The 24,646-nt window shown below is 42.2% G+C and overlaps 1 protein-coding gene across 1 annotated transcript; it reads right to left on the bottom strand.

Moving 5' to 3' along the window:
• Window positions 1-4,035: 4,035 nt before the first annotated feature.
• Window positions 4,036-23,224, bottom strand: cavin4a (caveolae associated protein 4a). Its single transcript, XM_079243536.1, has 2 exons — window positions 22,650-23,224; window positions 4,036-8,895 (listed from the first exon to the last, which is right to left on the bottom strand). Exons 1-2 carry the CDS (start codon window positions 23,055-23,057, stop codon window positions 8,299-8,301), a joined length of 1,005 nt encoding a protein of 334 aa, XP_079099662.1. The 5' UTR covers window positions 23,058-23,224; the 3' UTR covers window positions 4,036-8,298.
• Between the last annotated feature and the right edge of the window lie 1,422 nt (window positions 23,225-24,646).

The following is a 24,646-nucleotide window of genomic DNA, read 5'->3' as shown; positions in this document are numbered from 1 at the left end:
AGGTGGAGCCATGCAGAAGAAAGTTACACACCTCACACTTTGCACTCTAATAATCATACCAACTAAATTCACTACTATGTTTATTTTATATCTATATTTTCTCGTTCAGTCTCAGCAGATCAGATCTGATGATACGATGCAGATTTATGGCATTGGTGGTAACCATAGTAACGGACCGCACTCTAAAAACTGGCGCTATATCGGTATTAATAGTTTACATTATAAACACCACAATGCTTCATCTGGACGTTCAACAAGGATGAATGAACATACAGAACCTGTAACATTCATCATTTATAACACATATAACCTGTATACGTCCACTATAGCGGATAAAAACTGCTAACAGTGTGCTAACCTACGGTGCTAACTACCGAGTCTGACAAATGGTCAAATCCATAACTGTCGTCAGGGATAGATTAGCAGGCTGCAGTATACATCACAACGGAATAATTTAATACTTACATTTATACAAATGAATCCCCGCCTGGACCGGCGTTAAACTCCGCCATTATTTACCTGGTAAACTGATGGAAAGTCCATCCTCTTCTGCTACATCAGCAAAATGGCGTCGATTTAGTGCGCGAAGTGTCCATCGTTCCACACTGCATTTATGGGCGGGTTTAGGGCAGCATCCGGGTACTTTCAGTGCACTGAGTTTTTTGCACAAAAGTCAGTGTAAACGCACTACACACTGAAACATAGTGCGCGAAGTAGTGTTAGTGCGCTGATTGAGACACAGCCTGGTAGTTGGGTAGCTTGGTAGTCAGGCAGCTAGGTAGCAAGGTAGTCAGGTAGCGAGGTAGCCGGGTAGTCAGGTAGCTAAGTAGCCAAATAGCCAAGTAGTGAGGTAACTGGGTAGTCAGGTAGCGAGGTAGCTGGGTAGCTAAGTAGCCAAATAGCCAGGTAGCGAGGTACTGGGTAGTCAGGTAGCTAGGTAGCTAAGTAGCCAAATAGCCAGGTAGTGAGGTAGCTAGGAAGCCAGGTAGCTAGGTAGCTTGGTAGTCAGGTAGCTAGTTAGCCAGGTAGTCAGGTAGCTAAGTTGCCAAATATCCAGGTAGTGAGGTAGCCAGGTAGCTTGGAAGTTAAGTAGCTAGGTAGCTATATAGCCAGGTAGCTAGCTAACATTTCAGGGGTATTCACTTCTCGTGGAGGATTTGTCACAGGTTTCTGAAGCCCTTCTCTCTCATTCTGTTTAGAATTTCTTGTAAAACTCCACATTTCGTTCTTGTTTGCAATCAGAAATGGAGATTATATGTACTGAATTTCCATCTCCTCCTCCTTCCACACCTTTCTTTAATTGAAATAAGCTGGTCACGTGACACCCTACGTCACGTTTGGTAACATGTTTGTGAAATGGAGCTTCCATTACACTTTTGTGACACACTTTTATATCAACACAAAATAAACCACCTCATGGGACCATAACTTTTTGGTGATATTCAATAGGTTTTTTTTTTGTTTGTTTGTTTTTTAAATGTAGGCATTTGCCTAACCATCTTTTCTATGGCTTTATTTAAGTTTTGTGCAGTTGTAGAGGCGATGGAGCTACTGAGTGGACCATAAACTCCTCTGGACAGTCATGTGCTTCCACCTAACAGCTAAAGTTTGGCTGAAATTAGCTGTATTCAGTCTGTTTTGATTTACTTTTTGTGAAATTATCACAAACATGTCATTAAAGATTAATCTTAAGTAACATTTACCTAAGGAACAGATAGTTTTTTCCTGATACGTAAAGCTAAAAAGCTGTAGGAGGTTTACCAACATCACATGCACACGTGTTAGAAATGAGCTCACACATAAAACAGGACATCAGTAGAGAGATGTTCCCTGTCCTAGTCCAGGACTCAAGCTGGCCAGACTACCTCAGAATGGTAATTTAGTTCATAAACATGTTTTTCTCATGAACTGGTTCCATCAGATGACATTACCGTCAGGCTCACCTTGTTACTGAATAAATCTACTCAGCAGGAGATGTTTCAGCTGGCAGGAGAGACCAGCTTTGAACGTAAACCTCTGCCAGGAATCCACTCCTCTGCAGAAAATTGGATCATTGCAGAACCTCGTCTATCATCCTTCAGCTTGGCCGGGTTTATGTTGCAGCTCGTTCTGTGATTGGACTCTTTTAGGAAATAAGACCCCAAGTGTTTTAATAAATGAAATAAATTCCTGTCTGACAAATTGCTGTGGCCCCTGGCCACGCAGAGACAGGCCGGACGGTAAATCCCCCCCAGAGGGAAGTGAAACTGAGTGATTGGCGTTTCATTTAGAGGCCGCCGCCAGCTGAGGGGTGAATCCGCAGGACTCAGCAGACTTGTGTTTAGCTGGAGCTGCTATCCAGCTGGTGATTTGATTTTAGCCACAGACGGATCAGATCAGAGCTTCTGTCACTGCTGTAAAACAGATGTTACAGATGATAACACATCTGGAACCATCTAAGAATTGGACCTGCTGAAAACCTTCAATGTAACTTCAGATTTATTAATTATTCCAGCCTGCAGAGGCTGGACTGGAAACACTGACTTTAACCTGGGTCATTTAATGCTAAAACATGCACTTCTACATGACATTTATTCAGTTTATTTAAACAAAAGTTCTTTACCGTCTCATATGTTGATCTGAAAACCAGAATAAATCAGCTTCAACAGGATAAAGCTGGTGAGTTTTATGTATTTTATGAATCTAGTTTGCATTGATAAGTGCATGTGGAGCAGTGCTTTTATATCCCAGCAACTTGGTTTCTGGTTCAGACTTTGACTGGGCTGAAAATTCAATTCCACTTTATTTGTATAGCACCACTTCACAACAATGTTGTCACAGGGCACTTTACATACACAAATCAACAGACACATCATTTCAAGCCAATTTATACATATCCTATAATAGAAACTAACTGATTGCATCGAGTCATGACTTCGATGCAATCCCCGATCCTGAGCTGCGCGAGGCGACAGTGGGAAGGAAAAAACTCCCCTTTAACAGAAGGAAAACCTCCGTCAGAACCCGGCTCAGGGAGGGCAGCCATCTGCCTCGACTGGTTGGGGTGGAGAGGACAGGAAAGGCAACATTCAAGTATTTCTTAGTCAATGTTGGCAAATCTGCTTGTTATAAGTGACTTTGGGCTTGTTTTCCTTTTGCATCACTTGCAAATATTGTCAGTAGCAGATTTTTTACAGGTTATTCCTGATTCTCCTACAGTTGTCCAAAATAATGGCAGCAAACACCTTGCAGCAAAAAGGCAAACATCATGCAACGGTTCTTTTTTTCAGGACCTGTCCACCACCCTGTTTCAGCGTCTTTCACCATGCTTGTTGAACAAACGAGACACTGCTCTTTGCCTCAGTTGGGGTTAAATAACTTGTTCCATGCAGTAATAGACTCTTTTTGTAATTTATGCATACATCACTCACGCATGTTCCTGACTACCCAAGAATATTGGAAGATTTTATTTGCATTGCATTTGAAGAAGGTGACGAAAAGAGAATTATTAGAGAAGTTATTTTAAAAATGCCCAACGAGCCTCTAACACAACCTTCACCGCCCAGGCCATCACCATGGTGGCCTCCATGGTGATGGCCTGGGTGGTCATGGGTGGGGGTAGCCCTTTGTGTAGATGCACCCTGAGAATATTGTTTCCTTATCTGGTGCACATGTACCTGGCCATTTGTCTTCTTTTAACTGTTATAGGGATTAATAGGGCACGGTTGAGGGTGGTTGTGGGTGGGCGTAAGGGGATTATGGATGTATGTATGTGTGTGTGCGTGTGTTTTATCTAGTTTGATGTGAATTGTTTTTATTATGTAAAGCACATTGTATTGTTTTTAAGCACAAAAAGTGCTATAAAAATAAAGTTTGATTTGATTTGGATTTTGTTGGAAAAACCTGTGAATACCAAAAAATGACCAGTTGTCCAATTGAAGGTTCTGACCCGCTTGCTTCATTAAATCAGGTTTGTCTGGTGGAAAATGGCTTCATTTGAGAAAATGAAGACGAGAAATTTTTTCAATGAAATAAAAAATACTTCATAAGCAGTGGTTGTGATATTTTATGTCTGGTGAACTTTATTTATACAAAATCAAAACAAAGTGAGTAAAGCAAAAAGAAAAAAACTCAGCAACAATCAGCTGTTTTTTTTTTTTTGTTAGCTCTGACTGTCGATGTAAAAACAGCAAAACAAAACTTAGAAGCTGAACTCTAATCAAGGAACTGAACCCAAAGGCCTTCAGCTAAAGCTGTAAATTTACCCACCAGCAGCAGCACAAGATCAGAAAAATATGAAAGAAAAGACAAAAAGGAAGTGTATTTTCATAAGACGGTGCACTGCAGTATAAGGAGGGTTCACTGAAATCTTCCTTCATTGATCCCTTCCTGCTCAGAAACTGTGAAACAAGCAGCAAAAACTCAACATCCATACAGTTAAATGAGCTAAAAGCTCTGAAAACCCACGATAAAAACCACATGAACCCATTTAAACTTTTACAAGAGAAAGTTCATAAAATACTTTCATTAACAGAAATATTTTGTACATGTATTTCTCAAAGGATTAACTATAAAGAACATTTTACGCCAGTGTGGATCACTTTTTAATCAGAATAACTGTAAATGTTGCTGCTAGCATTATGTTGTCATATGGTGTTTTCTACACAGCTTAAAACAATCAGACGTTTTAGATCCTTTAGACTTAAAAAAGCCTAAAAGTGATGTTTGCTTAATGACAAGTAAAACAGGTGATTTAGCCATTAAAACTATGATTGATCCAAATATCGATACCAATGGTGTGGTGAGATCGATATTTTTCTTTGAGGGTTTTGGGGACAAAAAAAATGTGAATAAAAAAGTAATCGTAGATTTTGCATTTGTTTAGCTACTTTGCACTGCTGAAACAATCGTGTGATAAAAGGGAAAAACTGAGTTATTTTATAATTTAATTACACTGTTAATGTTATTTTATGTAATTTACAATAAGAAAAAGCTTAAATTTGAAATTTTCAGCTCTGCCAGTTTAATAAAAATGTTCTGCCAAAAAATAATTATGCTCATAATCATGATCAATAATTTAAGACAAATTCATTGATTGACTGTGAAATTTAAAGTAAGAAAGTATCAAAATCTACGATATTGACTCTGGGTTTACGAGGTATCGGATCGATACCAAAATTTGCAGTATCGCCGGCACCACTTTAAATCTCGAGGTTTAGCTCGGTTCAGGACGGTTTGGTTCAGTGGACCCTGATCCATATCAGCTGGATATCGATAGACGCTTCAGCTACGCCACGGCGTCATGTCGTCACTCGTCAAATTAAAACACAGAAGAACATGTTATAGAAACAAAAGACAAGAAGAAGAGATCCAGCAGTTGGAATTCCTTCTTCTTGTCATGTGGATTTAAATGATCGTATGTAAGACAATCTGTGTTTTTGCAGTTTCACATGTTCAAATGCATCCATAGCTGCATTTCCATTTCATCACATAGAATTGTACAAAAAACAAAATATTGCAAAATGCTAAAGGAAACACCTACATTTTAATAAAAAAAAGTCAGATTTGCTAAAACGTTTTTATGCTCTCGTGAGGTGGTTTCAAGGACATTTCAGTATAGAAAAGTATCGCAAAAGTCAAATGGAAACACCTTTTTTCCACATGAACGCGTCCCTTGATGTGACGTAAGGGGTTGTGACCAGTTCATTTCCAGTAAGCGAATTTCAGAATTTAGAAATGGAAATGAGGGAGAAAGGCTGTAAATTCTCTGCAGCAAGTAGAAAACCCCGAAATAACGCTGCACGGGTACCTTTTATGAGCTGCAATTTTTGCAAAATTCTCTTCAGCCAAACAAGATTTTACAAGAACTGAGGATTTTGCACTTAACACTGTTCAATGGAAATCGTTTGTGGAAACTTACAAATATTGCTTTTATTTTGTGTAAATTTGTTATGGAAATGCAGCTTATGTGTGACTGTATTTTCTTTTTTCCCTACTGGGGCAAATGAAAAATGGTTCTCAGAGATTTTACCTTGAAAAACAAACGATGGTGCACTTTTTTGTACGGAAAGTCATGAAACTTTCATCGATTCAATGGATTGCAGTGTCAAGATGCACCCTTCTCAGATCGATAAGTCAAAGACCTCAAGTAGACATACCCACATTGGATATTCTAAGAACTTTCCAGTTTTTCCTTTTAAAATGCAGAAAAATACAAAAAATCCCATCTCGAGAGGAAGCTTTGAACCTTTAAGTCCAGACACCTACTTAGACCAAGTTTAGATCATACTTGAAAATAAGTTGCATGTCAGTGTTTGTATTTTTAAATGTGTAAAATTAGTCTGTATGTGCGATTTCTGAACGACAACAACTACTACGGGGTATAAAACACTTTCACTCACGTGATGAACATGAAATGAAAAAAGCCATACTCTAAATAATTAAATTTATTTTGGTTTTTTTTGGAAAAATTTGGAATAAACTGGTTAAATTCACCTCTTTGTTGATCCTAAAGGCTCATTTCTGCTCCCTCACGTCTTACATTGCCGTATTCATACTTTAATTTGTCTTTTATGTTGCCATGGCTAAGTCAGTTCATCCACTAGTGGGCAGTGCTGAGTTCAGAGTTCACTTCCACGTAACGTCTCCGTGGCGTCACCTGTAGGTTTCTGAAGAGCTGAATTGAAGCTCGGTGGGCGGTTCCTACCATCACCATCTTGGCAGAGGCATGTGTGTCGCCTCTCCCGGAAAATACAAATATGGGCAAAGAGGTGGAGCTGAGAGGGGGGCTGTGAGCGTGGGGGTGGATGATCGCCATCTAGCAAACTCCGACCTGCCTGCAGCTAAAAGCTATCTGAGATAACAGGAGCTAACCAGCTAATGGAGGTAATGGAGGCTGAAGCTAAGTCCATTATTAACCGGCTAAAAGCCGCGGTTGTTCTACGTTCTTCTGACTTGAAGCGGGACATCGGGTACCTGTCAATCAAAAGGACACGCCCCTAATTATGGCAAATTTTGAGTGATAAAAAGATTAATTCCCCCCAAAGTTGTCATGAAGGTAAACCTGACCTATTAAACCTAAAAAAAACATTTTGTAACAGGCTGTAAACATCTTTATTTCTGCTGTAAACATGTTTATTTCTGCTGTAAACATGTTCATTTCTGCTGTGAAATAGGCCTTTTTAACATGGGAGTCTATGGGGATTTGATCTGTTTTGCAGCCTCTAGTGGATGAGAGGTGGAACTGCATTTTTTGGCACTTTCGCATAGGCTTTACTTTTTGGTTGCTTGTTGGCAGCGGTAATGCACCACTGTAAAAACACCAGAGGAATAAGAATAAAACCAGCCTGTTTTTTAATGTTCAAAACTTGTTCTACATTTTATTCTTGTGTCTTTTATTTGGAGGTTTCTGTGTCATCTTCTTCTGGCCATTCTGTTATTTTCTACTTTGTTTCTCTCACTGTTTGTGTGTCACCTACACAATGTAACACTGCCCCCTGCAATTTCAGGTGGAATTACTCCGTTTTCTGCATCATGTGATGAACCTTAGCCCATTGAAAAGAGACCAAATAGCAGACAGATGAAACTGTCTCTCTCCATTGAGTATAAATGGACTAAAGGAGGAGCCTGGAACAGCCAATATTTCTGACATTGGGGATGGAAATACGTGCGCTACGAGATAATGAATATTTGCCTTGAACATTTATCCCATTGTAAACATGGTAGCTGAGCTGGAGCAACACGCATCATTCAAACGCAGCATCACAGTTAGTCGACGCCGCTGCAGTTAAATTTCTTTGCCTATAAGCGCTCGCTGGTGTTTTACTCTGCGACAGAAACCAGTCTGAGGCAGAGGCTGTTTTTCTTTCCAACCACCAGACCAGCTGAAACCAATTTCACCTTCCTAGTTTTGGCAGTTTGTACAAGTATGTACATCTGAATAAACGTGCATTACACCAATGTCAACATTCAGCATCCTTCTTACAGTTCTGTTATCTGCTCGTCATCTCGCTCTTCCCTCCAGACATTGTGTGGGAACAAACCTGAACTTGTATCTGTTAATCTCAAATTTGACTCTTTTTGGGACCTTAATCCTGAATTTGTCTCAGTTTGTTGATCAAGTTGTTTAAAAGACCACAGACAATATCTGAAGGCTGAAATAATGAGTATTTGATAAATAACCGTTTAAAATTGAGAACCAATTTCTTCAATTTTTTAATATGTTGAGACAAAATCAATTGTCATTGTTGTAGACGAATGGCAGCCCTTGTTTTTACAGTGTCCCGCCCTCTCTTTGTGTCGACTTCCTGCTCAGTTTATTTACTTCCTGAGATTGTCCTCTGTTACCCTGGTAGCACCCGCCTCCTCAATGGGACCCTCCCTTTTGGTTTCCAAGGCGACCTCAGTGTAGGCCACTCCTTCTGATGGCTCCTCCCCCTTGGCCTTGGTGCCCGGCTCGGCCTCAGCCTGGCCTTCGGCGCCTTCCTGACCCTCGGCGACGGCCCTCTCCTTCTTCAGCTTGATGCGGAAGGTCTCCTTGGTCGGCGCTTTCTTGGCTATGTTCTCCTTCAGGCGCTCGCCGGACTGCTTCAGCCGCTCGCCGGCCTGGTGCATCTTTTCCCTTCGCTCTGGCGGCATGACCTTCTCGCCCAGATTGTGGAACTTGGTACCCAGGGTGCCTTTGGTTTTGCTCATATTCTCCTTGGAGAAGGCAGCCTTCAGGGTCTCGGTGCTCTTCACCATTGTTTTCTTGAAGCGAGCGGTTCTCGAAGGGTCGGCCTCCTCCACGCTGAGGTACTCCTCGTCGGAGGAAAGGTCAGCAGGGATATTGTAGGCATCAGGTTCAATGTCCAAACCTTCCAGGCCAGGTCCTTTGGGAGACTTGGTGACAGCCACTGAGGGGATCTCAGTATCGCCCTGAAACAACAAAAAGAAAGATGAGTTTTATCCAGCTATTCCAGCTGCAGACTTAATGTGATCATTAGGATGCAGTAAAACAACAGAACATCCAGTATTATCCACAACTTTGGTTTGTTGCTTTTACTACACTGTCACAAAAAAGGAAGATACCCAGTTCTTTGGTTTTACATATCAGCATATTAAAAAATTCACCAGGAATTCACCAGGACTTAAAATGATCTGAATATAACCAGAGGCTCCAGCAGATACTCACATCTGACTCCATAATACTATAATAACCAGAGCATTCATGGTCCACTCAATGGCTGCAAGGTGTCCAGATAATTATTCCTCCTCCTGTGATAAAGAAAAAGTAGGAAGCCAACACAGAACTTTGGGGGACGCCACAAGTGAACCTGTTTCAGAAGACATGGACTGAGGCTGTCTCAGTACATACAGGGGTAGTCTTTTGTCCACATGCAGACTGTTTTAAGCATGAAAAACAAAGTTTTAGAGAAAAACTTTCCAGGGTGAAGATGGATGGAAATTAGAAATCTACTAAATCTGACATATTCACAGCAGTATTTTACAATTATTAATATGCTCAGTCCTATTTAATTAAACAAATCAAATTAAACTTATTATAATCTGTTAATTGTCTGTGGACAGCGTGGACATGTGTTTATAGTCCAATCATAGTCCACTTTGGTCTAATCTGTCCAATATTGTTTCTGACGTTTTACGGTTTGGTCAGATGCAACTTTGCCAACCAGGCGTTGGCCAGCCATGTCGTTTAAAACTGTTTCTGATCCACTCTGACGGTAAGCTGACATTCATTCATTCATTCATTGACTATTGTGCTGCGGCATCTCAACACTGAAAAACCATGTTTCACAACTCTTATTTCCAGTCTGGAGCATCACTTTAAAGCTGCATTTCGCTTGAAGGCACCGTGTCGATTGCTAGTAACTGGATATCAACACGCTGGTGATTCATCAAAGAAATGCAAGACGACATATTCAGAGGAAGAGAGGAAAAGAAAAAATAAAAAGGACAGAGCATCAACATGGACCGACTTTTACTGACTGGAGAGACCTCAGAGAAGAGACAGGATTAAGATGGATAATGGATTACCAATCGTTACGGGGCAACAAAGTGTGATAATCCAATATTTAAAAGTATTTTATCTGTATTCAAATGGGAAACAAAGCAAAAACAGATCCAGGACAGTCTGTGTCCACCGACTGCTGAACAGATGGAGGCAACATTGTCAAAACAAATATACCTGTTAATGATGTGAAATATTGTAACAAATGTTGTACAGCTGAACGGCATCCAACAACGTCAGTTTTTATTTTCTCCTGCAGTTATGTTAAAATGCATATTTTTCATATTATACCAGCATTAGACAGAAACTAGCTAAAAATGTTGCAACATGCTACAAACGGAATCACACAGAAGCTAGCATTCATGCTAGCTATGAACCAGTGTCTTTAGTATGTCTGAAACTTTGCTTTTGTTTCCTTTGCTACAACAATCCTGAACCTGAATCAACTTCTGCCCTTACAAAGTCATTTTAGAGTCATTTCTGCTTTAAATTCCCCAAATATTCAGTTTCTTTCAGCCTCTGCTGGGGTTTTAACGTCACCTATCATGTATCAGGTTTGCTCTTTTTATATCAGCTTTTACTGTCAGGCTGCAGGAGGTCATTTTCTCACAGGACGGCTCGTCTGTCTCGCACACGGTTGGAACGGATATCCAGATATCTGCTCCATCCATTACGGATAAATTACCGAGTCCTTCATTAAACCGAAGCCAGCTCAGAATGAAAACGTGATATTCCCCCGAGATGCTCCGTCAGAGCTGACCTGCAGGCATCGTCGTCAGATCAAACGTTTCTATTTTTACCAACGAGGAAAAACTGAAGCTCATTCAGACGGGAAGCTGCTGGTGGGAACGACACCTGGAAGAGACCAGCAGAAATAACCACACCATCTGCTGTTTATAGTCCTGCAGACTCAATCCAAGTCCTGCCAGTCAACATTAAGTACATTTCCTCACCTTTTCTCTTTAAAACATGACTGAGCTGCTGGAGGAAAGTCCTCCCCGGCCTGCCCCACCTGCTGCGCCCTACAGGTGACTTTGGACATGAAAGCCAATAAATCGTACTTAAATTGCAGCCACCTGCGATGATCATGCTCATTAATCAGACCAGAGTCGTTGGAGAACATCCAGACTCGAGGAATGACACAATAATTACAGAGACGAGGAATGTAGGTCAGAGTGTGTATTAATAACCTGAGCGGTGATGAGGGGAGGAAAGTTCAGAGACTCCTGTTTTATTAACAAGCAGACAGAACACACACCACACACACAGACTGTTGATCAAACCCTGACATGTGACCACAGAGCGATAAATCACTGGGCCTGTTACGCACGTAAACATTAACAGTTTTATAAATGACAGGAGCTTAAAACTCTAAAAGAAAACAATAAATAAGTCCAAATGACTTGTTGTAGCAGTCAGGCTCTGCTGTAACCTTCTGAAATGTTCCTCAACAGTTCTGCAGCTTTCTCAAACATTTTCTTTTCACGTTTTCTGCTTTTTCAGTCCAGTTCTTGTTCCTGACTTCATCCAGAGGAACTAAGATCCATCTTTGTTCCCGTTTGTGAAGTTTCATGTGTGAAAAGCAGCAAAGATCAGGCAGCCTGACCGACAGAAAACAGGATTTCAGCAGCAGCAAGGTGGTTCTGTCAGCTGGAGACTGAAAATCTCAGCAGAAACTGGACATGTGGGAAAGAAAAGAAGAGTCAGGATGTGAAATCCAGCAGAGACCTGAACCAGGTATGTCACATGACCCCAGAACTGGACAGAAGATCAGGTCAGACGGAGAGCTGGATCCTCCCCAGAACTTGGACCTCAACATCACTGAGGCATTACTGGGATCATACGAGCTGGGATCATCTGGACAGAGAACGGAACGAAAGACAGAAACATCTCCAAGGATTCTAGAGAACTGTCCCTGAAAACTGGTTAAAGAAATGACAAATCTTCAGGAACGTGTCCGACACTCGGGAGGCGACGTTGCTCCTCCATTAATCTCTGAAGAAACTTAACGTTTGCGTTGTTTGCCACGTCCTGTGTTGACAGACTAAACTCTGCATGTCGTCACACATTTGTTGCAAACTGTTTCATTTTCACGTCTTTTGGTCTATTTTATAGGATTATTCAGAAATATTTACTAATATTTATGCATACATTTTATTACACATTGCACTATATATTCTGTTCTATGGTCATTTATCAGACGCTTTTATCCAGAGTGACGTACATATGAGAGTGAGAGCAACACAAGCATGAAATCAAACAGTAAAGGATGTGATAGGAAGGTGCTGTTGGACTGCTGGATCCAGATGGACGTGGGTCTTGACATGCAGAGCTACAGGTTTTTTTCTTTTGTGTTTTGTTTTATTATATATTTATTCATTTATTACATTATACATTTTATTGTTTTGTATTTGCTTTTATATTTTAATTGTATTAAAACTTTTTATTGTTGAATTTCATTAATATGATATTTGATTATGTTTAATCTCATGAGTGGCATTTATTTTCACTCTTATGTTCCATCCATCCATCTTCAGCCGCTTATCCGGGGTCGGGTTGCGGGGGCAGCAGCCTAAGCAGGGAAGTCCAGACTTCCCTCTCTCCAGCCACATTTGCCAACTCTGCGGGGGGGATCCCGAGGCGATCCCAGGCCAGCCGAGAGATATAATCCCTCCAGCGTGTCCTGGGTCTTCCCCGGGGTCTCCTCCCAGAGGGACGTGCCTGGAACACCTCACCAGGGAGGTCCAGGAGGCATCCTGACCAGATGCCAGAGCCACCTCAACTGGTTCCTCTCGATGCGAAGGAGCAGCGGCTCTACTCTGTTCTCCTCCCGGATGACCGAGCTCCTCACCCTATCACTAAGGGAGAGCCCGGCCACACTGCGGAGGAAACTCCTTTCAGCCGCCTGTATATGAGATCTCCTTCTTTCGGTCACGACCCACAGCTCATGACCATAGGTGAGGGTAGGAACGTAGATCGACTGGTAAATGGAGAGCTTCGCCTTCTGGCTCAGCTCCTTCTTCACCACGACAGACCGGCGCAGAGTCCGCATTACTGCAGATGCCGCACCGATCCGTCTGTCCATCTCACGTTCCATCCTTCCCTCACTCGTGAACAAGACCCCGAGATATTTAAACTCCTCCACTTGAGGCAGGACCTGACTCCCGACCCGGAGAGGACAATCCACCCTATTCCGGCTGAGGAGCATGGTCTCAGATTTGGAGGTGCTGATTCCCATCCCAGCCTCTTCACACTCAGAGCTGGAGATGATGACCAGATTTCTTGTATTTTAAATTAAGACACAAAACCAAACATGATGAAACTGAAAACATCTGCAAGGAGACGAAGAGCAAAATGTCTGCAAAGACAAACAACAAATAAAGATACAGTTTGCAGAGCATCCATCCATTTTCTTAACCGCTTGGTCCGATTAAGGGTCGCAGTAAGCTGGAGTCTATCCCAGCAATCACTGGGCGGGAGGCAGGTACACCTGGACAGGTTGCCACTCCATAGAGAAACCAGTTAACCTAACAGGCATGTCTGGACTACATGGGGAGAACGTGCAAACTCAACACAGAATGGCGGTCATTCTAACCCTCCCTCCCCCAGCTGAGACTAGAACCAGCGACCTTCGTGCTGTGAAGCCACAGAACTAACCACCACTCCACTGTGCAGAACAGCCTTATAAAACTAAAGATTTACACAAAATAACAAAAAAATCTAAACATGAACAAATGTTTAGCAGAATGAGACTGATGGAAATAAAGCAGTTTATTCGTTAAATATCTGCTACTTAGATGAAAGCTGCAACACCAGACTGCAGCCTCGCCGGCATGCAGCTCGAGTTTTACAGACAGTGTTGCCTTAATGATGCAAAGCAACGCTTGCACCAGGGTTGCTGCAGCTTTCTGACGACCTTTACCGTCTGCAGGCGTTTGTCGCCGCTCATCTCTTGTTGCCAAACAGCAGAAACATCCCAAACTACAAACCATTAACTTCTGCAAAACTACACATCGTCCTCAGACGTCTAGCTCTGCAAAGAGCAGCCCAGGCAGGCAAAGCGGCCCCAGGCTACGAGGTGGAGCCATTTTTCTTGTTCTTATTACTGCCCAGCGTCACGGTTCGGCCTGCGGGGACAAGCGTCTCTAACAAAGCATCTCCACTTCCTGGTTGAAGGAGTGCAGCTGAAGCTCTATATTAGGAGACGAACGGAGGCCTCAGAATAACCAACAGCACATCAGTCATGAGGAAACTCGACACCGAGAGTGTCTCCTCTGCAGGGGAGCCGAGAGGTGGCCAGACCGGACCAGGCTGGGTTAAACCTGGACCCAAAGGCAGTGTCGGCTAATGATGCAGATCTGAGGTGAGGTTAGCTCAATGCTAACAGTTAGCCATATCAAAGATCAGAAAGTGGCAAAACTGGCATCAAAACGTCTTCCTGGCTTAATCCAGTCACAGAGGATGATTATTTTCCATCTTCTCTGCTAACTATTGATCTTTGGCTGCTCCTGATTAAACATTACCGTCAATTTAAGCCTTCTGATTGGTGAAAAGTTTGACAGGTGGCGACTTCATCATTTCTGAGGTCTGTTAGCAACAGTAAAGTTATATTTATCTTTTTATGATGAAAATATGATAAATGCTGGTGTGATTATGGATCACTTATTGTAGATTTACCACAAGGTAGAGTTGGTGTATTGATCCAAACATTGACAGTATTAATACCAAAACTAGTATTGGTATCGATCCACACCAGTGTGATAAGATTGATATTTTTCTTGCCGAACGATTTGGGGGTAAAATGCTGCTAATTTTTCCTCAAACAAGTGTGTAAAACAGTTATTTTCATTCATTCAGTTCAAAAAAATGTTTTAACGAAAGTCTTTGTAATCGTTTTATTATAATTATACTCATGATCAATAACTAAAAGGAAAAAACATTCTTAAATGAGTGTGAAATCTTTAGTTTGCTTTGTATCGGATTGGTATTTAATTTGCAGTATCGTCCAGCCCTTCTCTAAATAAAAACTTCATGTTGGTGCTGAACAGGAAACCTCCTGGATGATATAAATGCTGGAAAACTTCTCTATATCACCTAAAGGTAGGGGTGAAAATAAGCCGGTACGGTCCAGTACGGTCCGATATGAACCAGTCATGACTGAACTCTGGGTCACAAAAGAGATTCACAGCAGACAACCTTGTTTAAAAGTTTATTTAAATTAATTCCTTTACGTTTGTTGCAAAATCCTGCAATAAAATCAGTCGAACAGTAAGCAGCTGTGCTTTATGTCATTTTTCCCTCATTTTAGCGACTTAAACTAGCTCAGAAATAAAAACATCTTATGGGCTAACAACCATATTTCTCTGCAGTGCGTCCATGTTTTCTTCAAAACATAATGGTTGCTATGGGGATTAATGCGTTTGATTTAATGCACAGACATTTACCTTATCAATGGATGTCGAAAGATGAGAGAACTCGTCCACACCGAGTTTCTGCTCGTAACCTGTTCTAAGAGACGTGTATACTTGATGTTTATGAATGTTTCAATTAAAAGAAATAGTTTAGCATACAGGTAGCATAAAAGTAGCCTGCGGGTAGCCTACTGGTAGCTTTCAGATAGCCTGTGATTAGCCTACAGATGGCTTACAAGTGACCTGCGGGTAGCTTACAGGTAGCCGGCGGTTCATCTACGGGTAGTTTATGGGTATCATGTAGTTAGCCTACGAGTAGTTTATGGGTGGCTTGTGGTTAGCCTACTGGAAACTTACAAGTGGCCTATGCGTAGTTTATGGGTAACCTGCGGGTAGTTTACGGGTGACCAGCAGTTAGCCTACAGATAGCTAACAGGTATTCTGAGGTTAGCCTACGAGTAGTTTACGATAGCCCACGCTTAGCCTACTGGTAGCTTACAGATAGCCAGCGGTTAGCCTACAGATAGCTTACAGGTATCCTGCGGCTAGCCTACGGGTAGTTTACGGGTAGCTTATAGGTATCCTGCGGTTAGCCTACAGGTAGTTCACGGGCAGCCTACGGTTAGTCTACAGATAGCTTACAGGTATTCTGCGGTTAGCCTACGGGTAGTTTACGGGTAGCCAGCGGTTAGCTTACAGGTAGCCGGCGGTTAGCCTACAGATAGCTTACACGTAGCCTGTGGTTGGCCTACTGGTAGTTTACAGGTGGCTTGTTGTTAGCCTACTGGTAGCTTACAGGTGGCCTATGGGTAGCTTACAGGTAGCCTGCGGTTAGCCTACTGGTAGCTTACAGGTGGCCTGTGGTTAGCTTACAGGTAGCCGGCGGTTAGCTTACAAATACCTTACAGGTACCCTGCGGTTAGCCTACAAGTAGCTTACGGGTAGCTTGTGGTTAGCCTACCGGTAGCTTACAGGTGGCCTACGGGTTAGAGGACAGTCACTTAACTAGTTCATGAGGCCTACTGATAACCAGCTTCACCTTTTCACCACATCTGTCTCTTTACATTCAGCTTTCCACCTCTTTATCATCTGTTCATTCCTCTCATCTGTTCTGCAACATCGACTCTTTCAGGCTGAAGAAAGTTTTATTGAACCGAACTGCATTATTCATCCTTCCTGTCTTTATTTCCATCCATCCATCTTTTCCTCACTTCCAATCACAAGCTTCATCTCATCTTTCCTCATACAACTTCCTTCTCTCTTCCCTTTTTCTGCTCTTCTCTCAGTGAAACAGAAGGTCCGTCTGTCTGTCTGCATCCATCTGAGCATGGATGATGAAGATGAACCTACATGCAGGCAGAATGTTGATCATTTCATGACAAACCACAGAAGACGCTCAGACATCAGCTGCAACAGACTTTCTTCCATGTTTTCTTTGACTTCTGTCTTCCTCGGCAGAGAAAAGCTGAAACACAACCGAGTACATCCCAGACTGTTCCACATATTTCTGAATGGGGCAACAAAACTGTCACACGTTGCTGTAGAAACACAAACATCCTCAGTTTCCTGGAGTAAAAACCCTTCAGTCATCCATCTCCTCAGTCCCTAATCAGTTAAAATCTGCATGTGGACGAGGCCTTAAAGAGACCAACTAGCAGCGTGTTTATGTGCGATCCATACAAGTTTAGAGGCTAATGCTAAGTGTGCTGCCCCCTGGTGGCCAGAAGCATCAGCAGACAAAGATGTCCTTTTCAGTTTCAGCTGTTTTTAGCAGCAGGTCATGGTGATTGACACCCTTCTCTCTATATATATTGATCTCTGTGTTAAGCTGCCATCTTAGATCCTGGTTCAGGGCGACAGCAGTTTATGGCCTGTCCCTGCTGGCAGCGAGGAAGAATGCTGTGATCCCAGAATAGCTTCCTCTGTCACAGAGCCACAGCAGCTGTCAGCTGGACGCTCAGCTCTGGTTTCTATTCTGAAGTCCGGACATTATCCAGGACAGAGGCGTCTCTTTCTGACCGCGGAAGGCGTCTCTGCAGAGCTGCACGTGAAGACAAGCGTTGGTCTCAGTCAGGACAGGAATTGTCAACTTTTACAAGATTTTCAGACGCGTTTTCATGAAACGTCGACTGCAGTTTGCAGACAGAAAATGGACTAAATCAATTTTAGGTCGTCTATAGCATCAGAATTTCCCCCAAATGCATCTTTAAGCTAGAAGCTAAGAAGGAAACAACGTAGCAGGGCTGAGCGGACCGATCCAAATATTGATAGTACCGATACCAAAGAGATGAGATCAATGTTTTCCTTGCAGGGGCAATCAGGGGTAGAAAGCCAAACAATGTGGATGAGAGCGAACCAACACTAGTTAAGTTCTAAAAAACGTGTTATTTCACAAAAATCTTTGTCCTCCATGGTTAATTATGATTATAATCATAATAAAACAATGACAAAGTCATCAGCAACTGTAAAATTTATAGTAAAATGTATCCAGATTGATGATATTTGTCCCAAATTTATGGGTATTGGATCAGCACCAGAATTTGCAGTTTCAGCCTGCATTAAAAACCAGTACTACATCTGCAAAAAGTAAATAAATATCATAAAAATACATTAACTGATCAAATCTGCACATTTCAACAGTAATAAATGTATAAGTTATGAAAAGGAAAATAAACAAGTAAACTAGAGTTGTCGCTGGTACGAGCTCCACCTAACGATGATGTCAAGCTAAAAATATGTCTTTACGTCTTAATGTCTACACATGATGAATGAAAAACTGTCGGAAACTTCATACAAGCTGCTTCTTAATGAAGCGATGAGTTAACGTGGTGTTCCGATTATTAGAGGAAAAATGTCCTTTCACAAAAACTGCCATATAAAGATGACATCGGATCAGATTTTCTGCTTTTTCTATCAACTTATATCCTCATGAAAAACACCAACTTTGTCAGTTTAACCTTTTAACTGTATTTTTTATAAATAAATAAAAAAATTATGTGTATGAGTTATTTTCACATCATATCAGTCTTTTCAAAATAATCAAAACAACAAATCTAATTTTGATGCATCATGCATAGAATATAAAATGTACAATTTTTCAGATGCTTAGGCGACAAAAAGGTTCTAAAAAAATACATGTATATATACACACACATGGATATCACGTGCTACTTTGAAAGTAACGTATTTTATCATAAAAACTGATTTCCATTAAATGTTGCAATTTAAATAATTTTACTTTCAGTAGTTTTCATAAGGAGTAATGTGAACGAATACATTTAAACAAAACACTGTTAAAAATTACCTGCAGTGTTTATTTGGCTAATTCTGACTTTTCTGTCCTTTAATGACCAAAAAGGGTATTAAATTTGTTCCAGATGTAAAAAAAATTATCTCCATGAAGAAAGAAAGACTCAATAACTCAACTTAACTCAATATCTAATCAATCCGGTCAATGACCAAACAGATACAACAACACCAAAAGGTTAAAGTAATTTTTAAAAAAAATGTATTTCTTCATGGTCCAACAACACTGAAACTGCTGATAAAAGATGGAGAATAATAAAACACTTGTTGAGGCCCATTGGAGCCATTTTAAAAAAATTTTTTTTTTTCCTTACCATATCCAGTTTAGCTACTTTCTGCAGCTGCGACATCCGACCCCCCCCCCCCCCACGCTCACAGCCCCCCTCTCAGCTCCATCTCTTTGATTACTTTTATATTTTCCCAAAGTAACAACACGCGTTATTGCAGCCAAGATGGCGACAATGGAAACCGCCCATTCAATTAATTTCCCCAGAAACCTGCAGGTGATGTCATGGAGGCTCCGCCCATCTTTTCATGCACAGTCTGTGGGCGTGACCAACAAACGGAACAATGAAAAAGCCACAATAGATGAAGTAGCGGCAATGACCTCTGCTATTTGCTGCAACGCCACTTTTTAAGCCTCCTTCATGACCTCAAGTAGCATAGAACAACTAGCAGAACTGAACTATAACCTCCTGGCGTATGACAACATTTAAAACGGAACTACCAATTAACTCAAATGAGATTATACAGTTTTTGTGCTGTATAGGAGCCACGACCAGAAGATATCTCTTGTGGTCACACTGGTTACAACATCGCTGTTAAGGTAACTAACCTCCTTTCCTAAACATAACCAAGTTCTTGTACCTGAACCTCACCGAATCTTGACAGTTTTCACATAAAGAAAAGTTTTTCTGAAGTGAAAAGGTGAGTTGCTATGGTTACCAGGACCTACGCGGAGGCGCTGAAGCACAGCATGGAGGGAGTTTTAGATTTATAATGCCTCATTATATGACATTAGGATTCAGTTTTAATGTAAAAACTATGCAGCAACCTCCAGCGGTTAAAAGAGAAGCCTATATAAACTGCAGTTCCACCTCTCATCCACTAGGGGCTCCAAAACAGACCGACTCCCCATAGACTCCCATGTTAAAAAGACCAACTTCACAGCAGGAACAAACATGTTTACAGCAGAAATAAACATGTTTACAGCCTGGTACAAAAACATTTTAGGTTTAATAGGTCAGGTTTACCTTCATGACAACTGTGGGGGGGGGAGTGAATTTTTTTTCAAACTCCTCCGCTTCGAAGTAATTTCATCCCAAAATTTGGCATATTTAGGGGCTTGTCCTTTTGATTGACAGTTACCAGATGTCCTGCTTCAAGGAGGAGGAATGTAGGACAACTTCGTTTTTTTTAGCCAGTGAACAACGTGACTTAGCTTTAGCCCGCTGACTTCTGTTAGCTGGTTAGCTCCTGTTAGCTCTTAGATACAGGTAGGTCAGAGTTTGCTAGATGTCAATCATCCACCCCCATGCTCGCAGCCCCCCCTCTCAGCTCCACCTCTTTGCCCATTATGCATGTTCCCGGAGAGACGACATGCGCTACGCTGCCAAGATGGTGATGGTAGGAACCGCCCAATGAGCTTTAATTCAGCTCTTCAGAAACCTACGGGCGACGTCATGGAGGCTCCGCCCATCTCTTTATATACAGTCTATGGTAAAAAAAAACAAACATTTAATTTCAATGAATGAATAGTTGAAGTAAAAAGGAGAGATAACCTACATTATACAAGTTTCTAATTAAGCTAACAGGTAAGAATCTGAAGAACGCTTTGTGACAAACTGAACGCCATCCAGGTCCAATCAAAGCCACATAAAAGACATGATTTAAATGCAGCTTGTCTTGAGAGGAATCTCCATCCATCCTGTGAGAAAGATGGCATCACAATGAAGCTTGTTTCTGTTTCATTAGTGTCTACTTTCCTTTAAAAGCTTTGCAAACAATGCCAGTTGTTCACTTTTCCCTCATTAGTGCCACCCAATCAAACCAATTAACTGTCCAAGACAGAACGGCGACCAAGTCGAAGGTTTTCATGCCAAGACTGAAAATCTGACAGCTTTCCTCCCGTCTAACCAGAGCCGAGCTCTCGCAGCCAGCAGCGTTGTCTTTGATCACCGTTAAAAATGCTTCGGTTCAGAGCAACATCTTTTTCTGTCCATCATCTGACCAACTGCTCCCTCAGAAAAACCCACAGCGCTCCAATTTATTTCCATTACAAAGCGCGTCCGTCTCCGGCAGCCCTCTCAGCAATCAGCACAGGTGCCTCCGAGTCCTTCACAGCCTTACAGGCCGCAGCACGGTTCTGCTTCACCATCAGACAGAGTAACACTTTATTTTCCAAGCCTTCGTGTCAGAATACGATTCCTTGGGAAGGAATAAACATGCAGACAGTTGGGGAAAAACATCCAAAATAAATCCAAATGAAAGAAAATATGAGTGAATCACCTTGTTTTCATGTGTTTCTGCTAACCGGATTAAAGCCGTCGCCACTCGGGGATGAAAGTGTGTCCTCTCAACATAAAGAGGATGCTTTGCCAGAACCTGAAAGTGGCTCTAAGGGTTTGAACTCGAGCCTCTCACCGAGCATCCATCTCTTAATGATGTGAGTCAGATGTTTAAATTCTGCTCTTGTTGCTTGGTAATTACGTCCAGCTCCTCGTAGACGAACACAGCCTCCTTCATCAACTAAACTCACATTTATGCTCGAGTTTAGCTTTCTGGACGCCATAAAAATGTCAGAAAAGCTGATCTGGTCGTCGCAGTAGAAGAGGAAGTAATCCAGAGTGGAAAATTTAACGACTTTTCACCAATTTAATGATGGTTTTTCAGGAATTTTATCATTTAACAGTAGTCTGCGTGTAACCCTTCATCACATCCGGACACTGAACTCATAACCTCTGAGAAAAAAATGGTTGTTTTTATATCTATTGAGTAAAAAAACATTGAAATATTCCCAACAGGAGCTGACCTATTAGATTTCCACTCATTTTCTGTCTTTTTAATTTCTTTTCTTATAAGCAGATTTTCCCGTAACACTAAAGTTTGCTCGAAGGAAAAGACCTTTGTAAAAACTTTGTGTTGGTTTGTTTCTTTTGGAAAATAATAAATGTTGATCAGTCGATCAGAATCAGAAACAGTTTTCTTGCCATCGAACATAGAAGCTTGTCAAAAACAGAATCTTAGGATAAAGCTAAAAGACATGCAGTAAAAAAAAAAACTTGACAGACAGCACTCTCATTATATAAACAGAATATAAAGAACATAAACATGTAACAGCAACCAGAAGTGTGGCGATGTTACAGCGGGATATGGTTTCTACAGGTAGAATTTATACTTATTTAACCAGATATCACCTCAATAACCTTAGAGATCGGCCCATAAACCATCATGTCTTTATAACCGACCTCCAGAGAGCCGTCTGGATCATTTCTGATCAGTTCGAGTTATTCCAGAAGCGTATTTTAAAGCTTTCATTAAAAATGGGATGAAAAACACGAACGAAGTGACAGAAACAGGCAGGCTGACTTAACACTCCTCCATAAAGGTGGTCCTGCAAGCTTTAGATGTTTCGCTTTTTCAGCAAACATGATTAAAATACATCTAAAAGCTGCAGGACCGAGTCGACTGGCCTGGACTACCGGGTCCTGGTCGATTAAAGACCAGCTTCCAAACCGTGTAGCTGTAGATCCGTGTCTCCGCTCCGGTCCTGCAACCCTGAACACACCTGAATGAAGTAAAGGACGTTCAGTAACCTGACTGCTTGGTAGGAGGAAGGTGTGTAGAACATGCAGAGCCGGGCGGCCTGAGGACCGGAAACACTGCTGTGGCTAAACGACGTCACCGTCGGGAAACACGGAGCACGTCGGGACGTTCCGTCTCCTCACCTGGTAGATGACCACTCTGAACTTGTTGCGGGTGAGCAGCTCATCCTGCGTCGTTTCCACCTTCTTGACCCGAACGTTTTGCTTCTCCACCCGTGCCCGGACCTCCTTGACGTTGGCGCTCACTTTGCGGGTTTTCTGCAGGAGCTTCTCCACCGTGCCGCTGGTGTCCGTGTGGTCCTTGGCCAGCTTCAGGACGTCTCCCTGGATGGTCTGGATGTTGTTCTCCAGCTCCAGCTGCCGCTCCTCCATGCGCTGCTGGCAGGACTGGACGTTGTCGATGATGCCGGCCACGCGCTCCAGCAGAGACAGGATAGTCAGGGCGCTGATGGGGTTCCCGGACTCGTCCTCCACCCCGACGATCTCCAGCTTCTCTTGGACCCCCGCCGTGCGATACTTGTGCTGATCCATTGCAGCTTTTTAAGACTTGGGTTCTAACTTTTAAAATGTACTTATAAGTTGCAGGTTGGTGGTTTAGCTTGGGAACCTGGACGAGTATCGGTGGGGTTTCCAGCAGGGAGACCGGAGAGTGGTGACACCCGACTGCTGTGACCCCAACCCGGGTTTGGAAATGGGAAAGGAGGAAGACTCCACCTACCTTCTTTTAAAAAAGGCATCAGGATATCTGAATTCTGCGCTCATCGGGATGTCAGCCAGGCAATAAACTAAGAGGGGAGCGTCAACGCTCACACGAAACCCCCTCCCCAGCTAAAAATAAAACCTCTGTAAGGCGACACTCTGACATTTTAGGAGGATGCGAAGCAGGAGGTGATGGAAATACCCGTCCAGCTCCTGCTTTGCTTTGCTGCGTACACGCCCGGCGATTCATAATTTCCCGTTATTTGCACATATGTTCTCGTTAGCAGCTGTGAAACATGTACATCACCAACAGCTCAGGAGTCCTGCAGCTCTGCAGTGACAGATGCGAAGAAGCCGCGGTCACCTGGTCTGATTACTCAGAGCTGGAATGTTTTCAGGGGATTAAACGCCACTCTGCCCTTCTTACTTTCCCCTGGGTGGCAGCGGCCAAACATTGACTGAGATTGAGATCTGGAGCTCTTTATAGAGATGATTGACGGTTCCAGAGTGAGAGAAGAAGCGTCGGGATGTTTAACGGTCTCTACACACACATTCGTTGAGTCTCAGCGCAGCTTACAGAGTACATGTAGCTGTTAGTATGTTGGATGTGACGATCTGAAGCTCGCAGTTTACTGGATGGAACAAACACTTTAACGTTTTATGTGCTGAAAAATAATATGCAAAGATTAAAAAGATAGTTTAAAATGTGTTTTTCTTTAACTGCTAATGTTAATTTTATTTAAAAATAATGTGGATTGTGGAGGAAATATGACTAAAAAAAGCCTCCTACAAGGTAAAACCAGGTTTTGGTTTTTGTGATGTAGACTTGTAGTCCTCTACATCTCTCCTGTAGGCTGTATGTGAACAGATGGACGGCGACTCCGTGACGTCACCCGTAGATTTCTGAAAAGCTGAACTGAAGCTCAGTGGGCGGTTCCATACCGTCGCCATCTTGGCAGCATCATGTCTGCCGTCGCTCCTGGAAAATACAAAAACTGGGCAAAGAGGTGGAGCTGAGAGGGGAGGGGGGGGGGGGGGGATGACTGACAACTATAAAACTACGAGCTGTCTGTAGCTAAGAGCTAACCGAGCTAGCCTGGAGCTAAAAGGCGCTAACCACCTAATAGAGGCTAAAGCTAAGTCAAGCTACTAGCTGGCTAAAAGTTGCAGTTCTACATTCTGCCTTGTTGCTGCTCGACATCGGGTACCTGTAAATCAGAGGAACACACCCCTAATTATGCCAAATTTTTAGACTGAACATCTAAACGGATGAGTTTAAAAAAATAAAATAAAATAAAATAAAAAAAATCACCCCAAATTAAACCTGACCTATTAAACCCAAAATGGATTTTAGTACCAGGATGTAAACATGTTTATTCCTGCTGTAAACATGTTTATTCCTGCTGTAAACATGTTTATTT

Source organism: Telmatherina bonti, assembly GCF_933228915.1.
Source record: "Telmatherina bonti genome assembly, chromosome: 7".
NCBI lineage: Eukaryota > Metazoa > Chordata > Actinopteri > Atheriniformes > Telmatherinidae > Telmatherina > Telmatherina bonti.
Note: the sequence above shows the minus strand (reverse complement) of the source record. Positions and strands in the feature narration are given on the sequence as shown.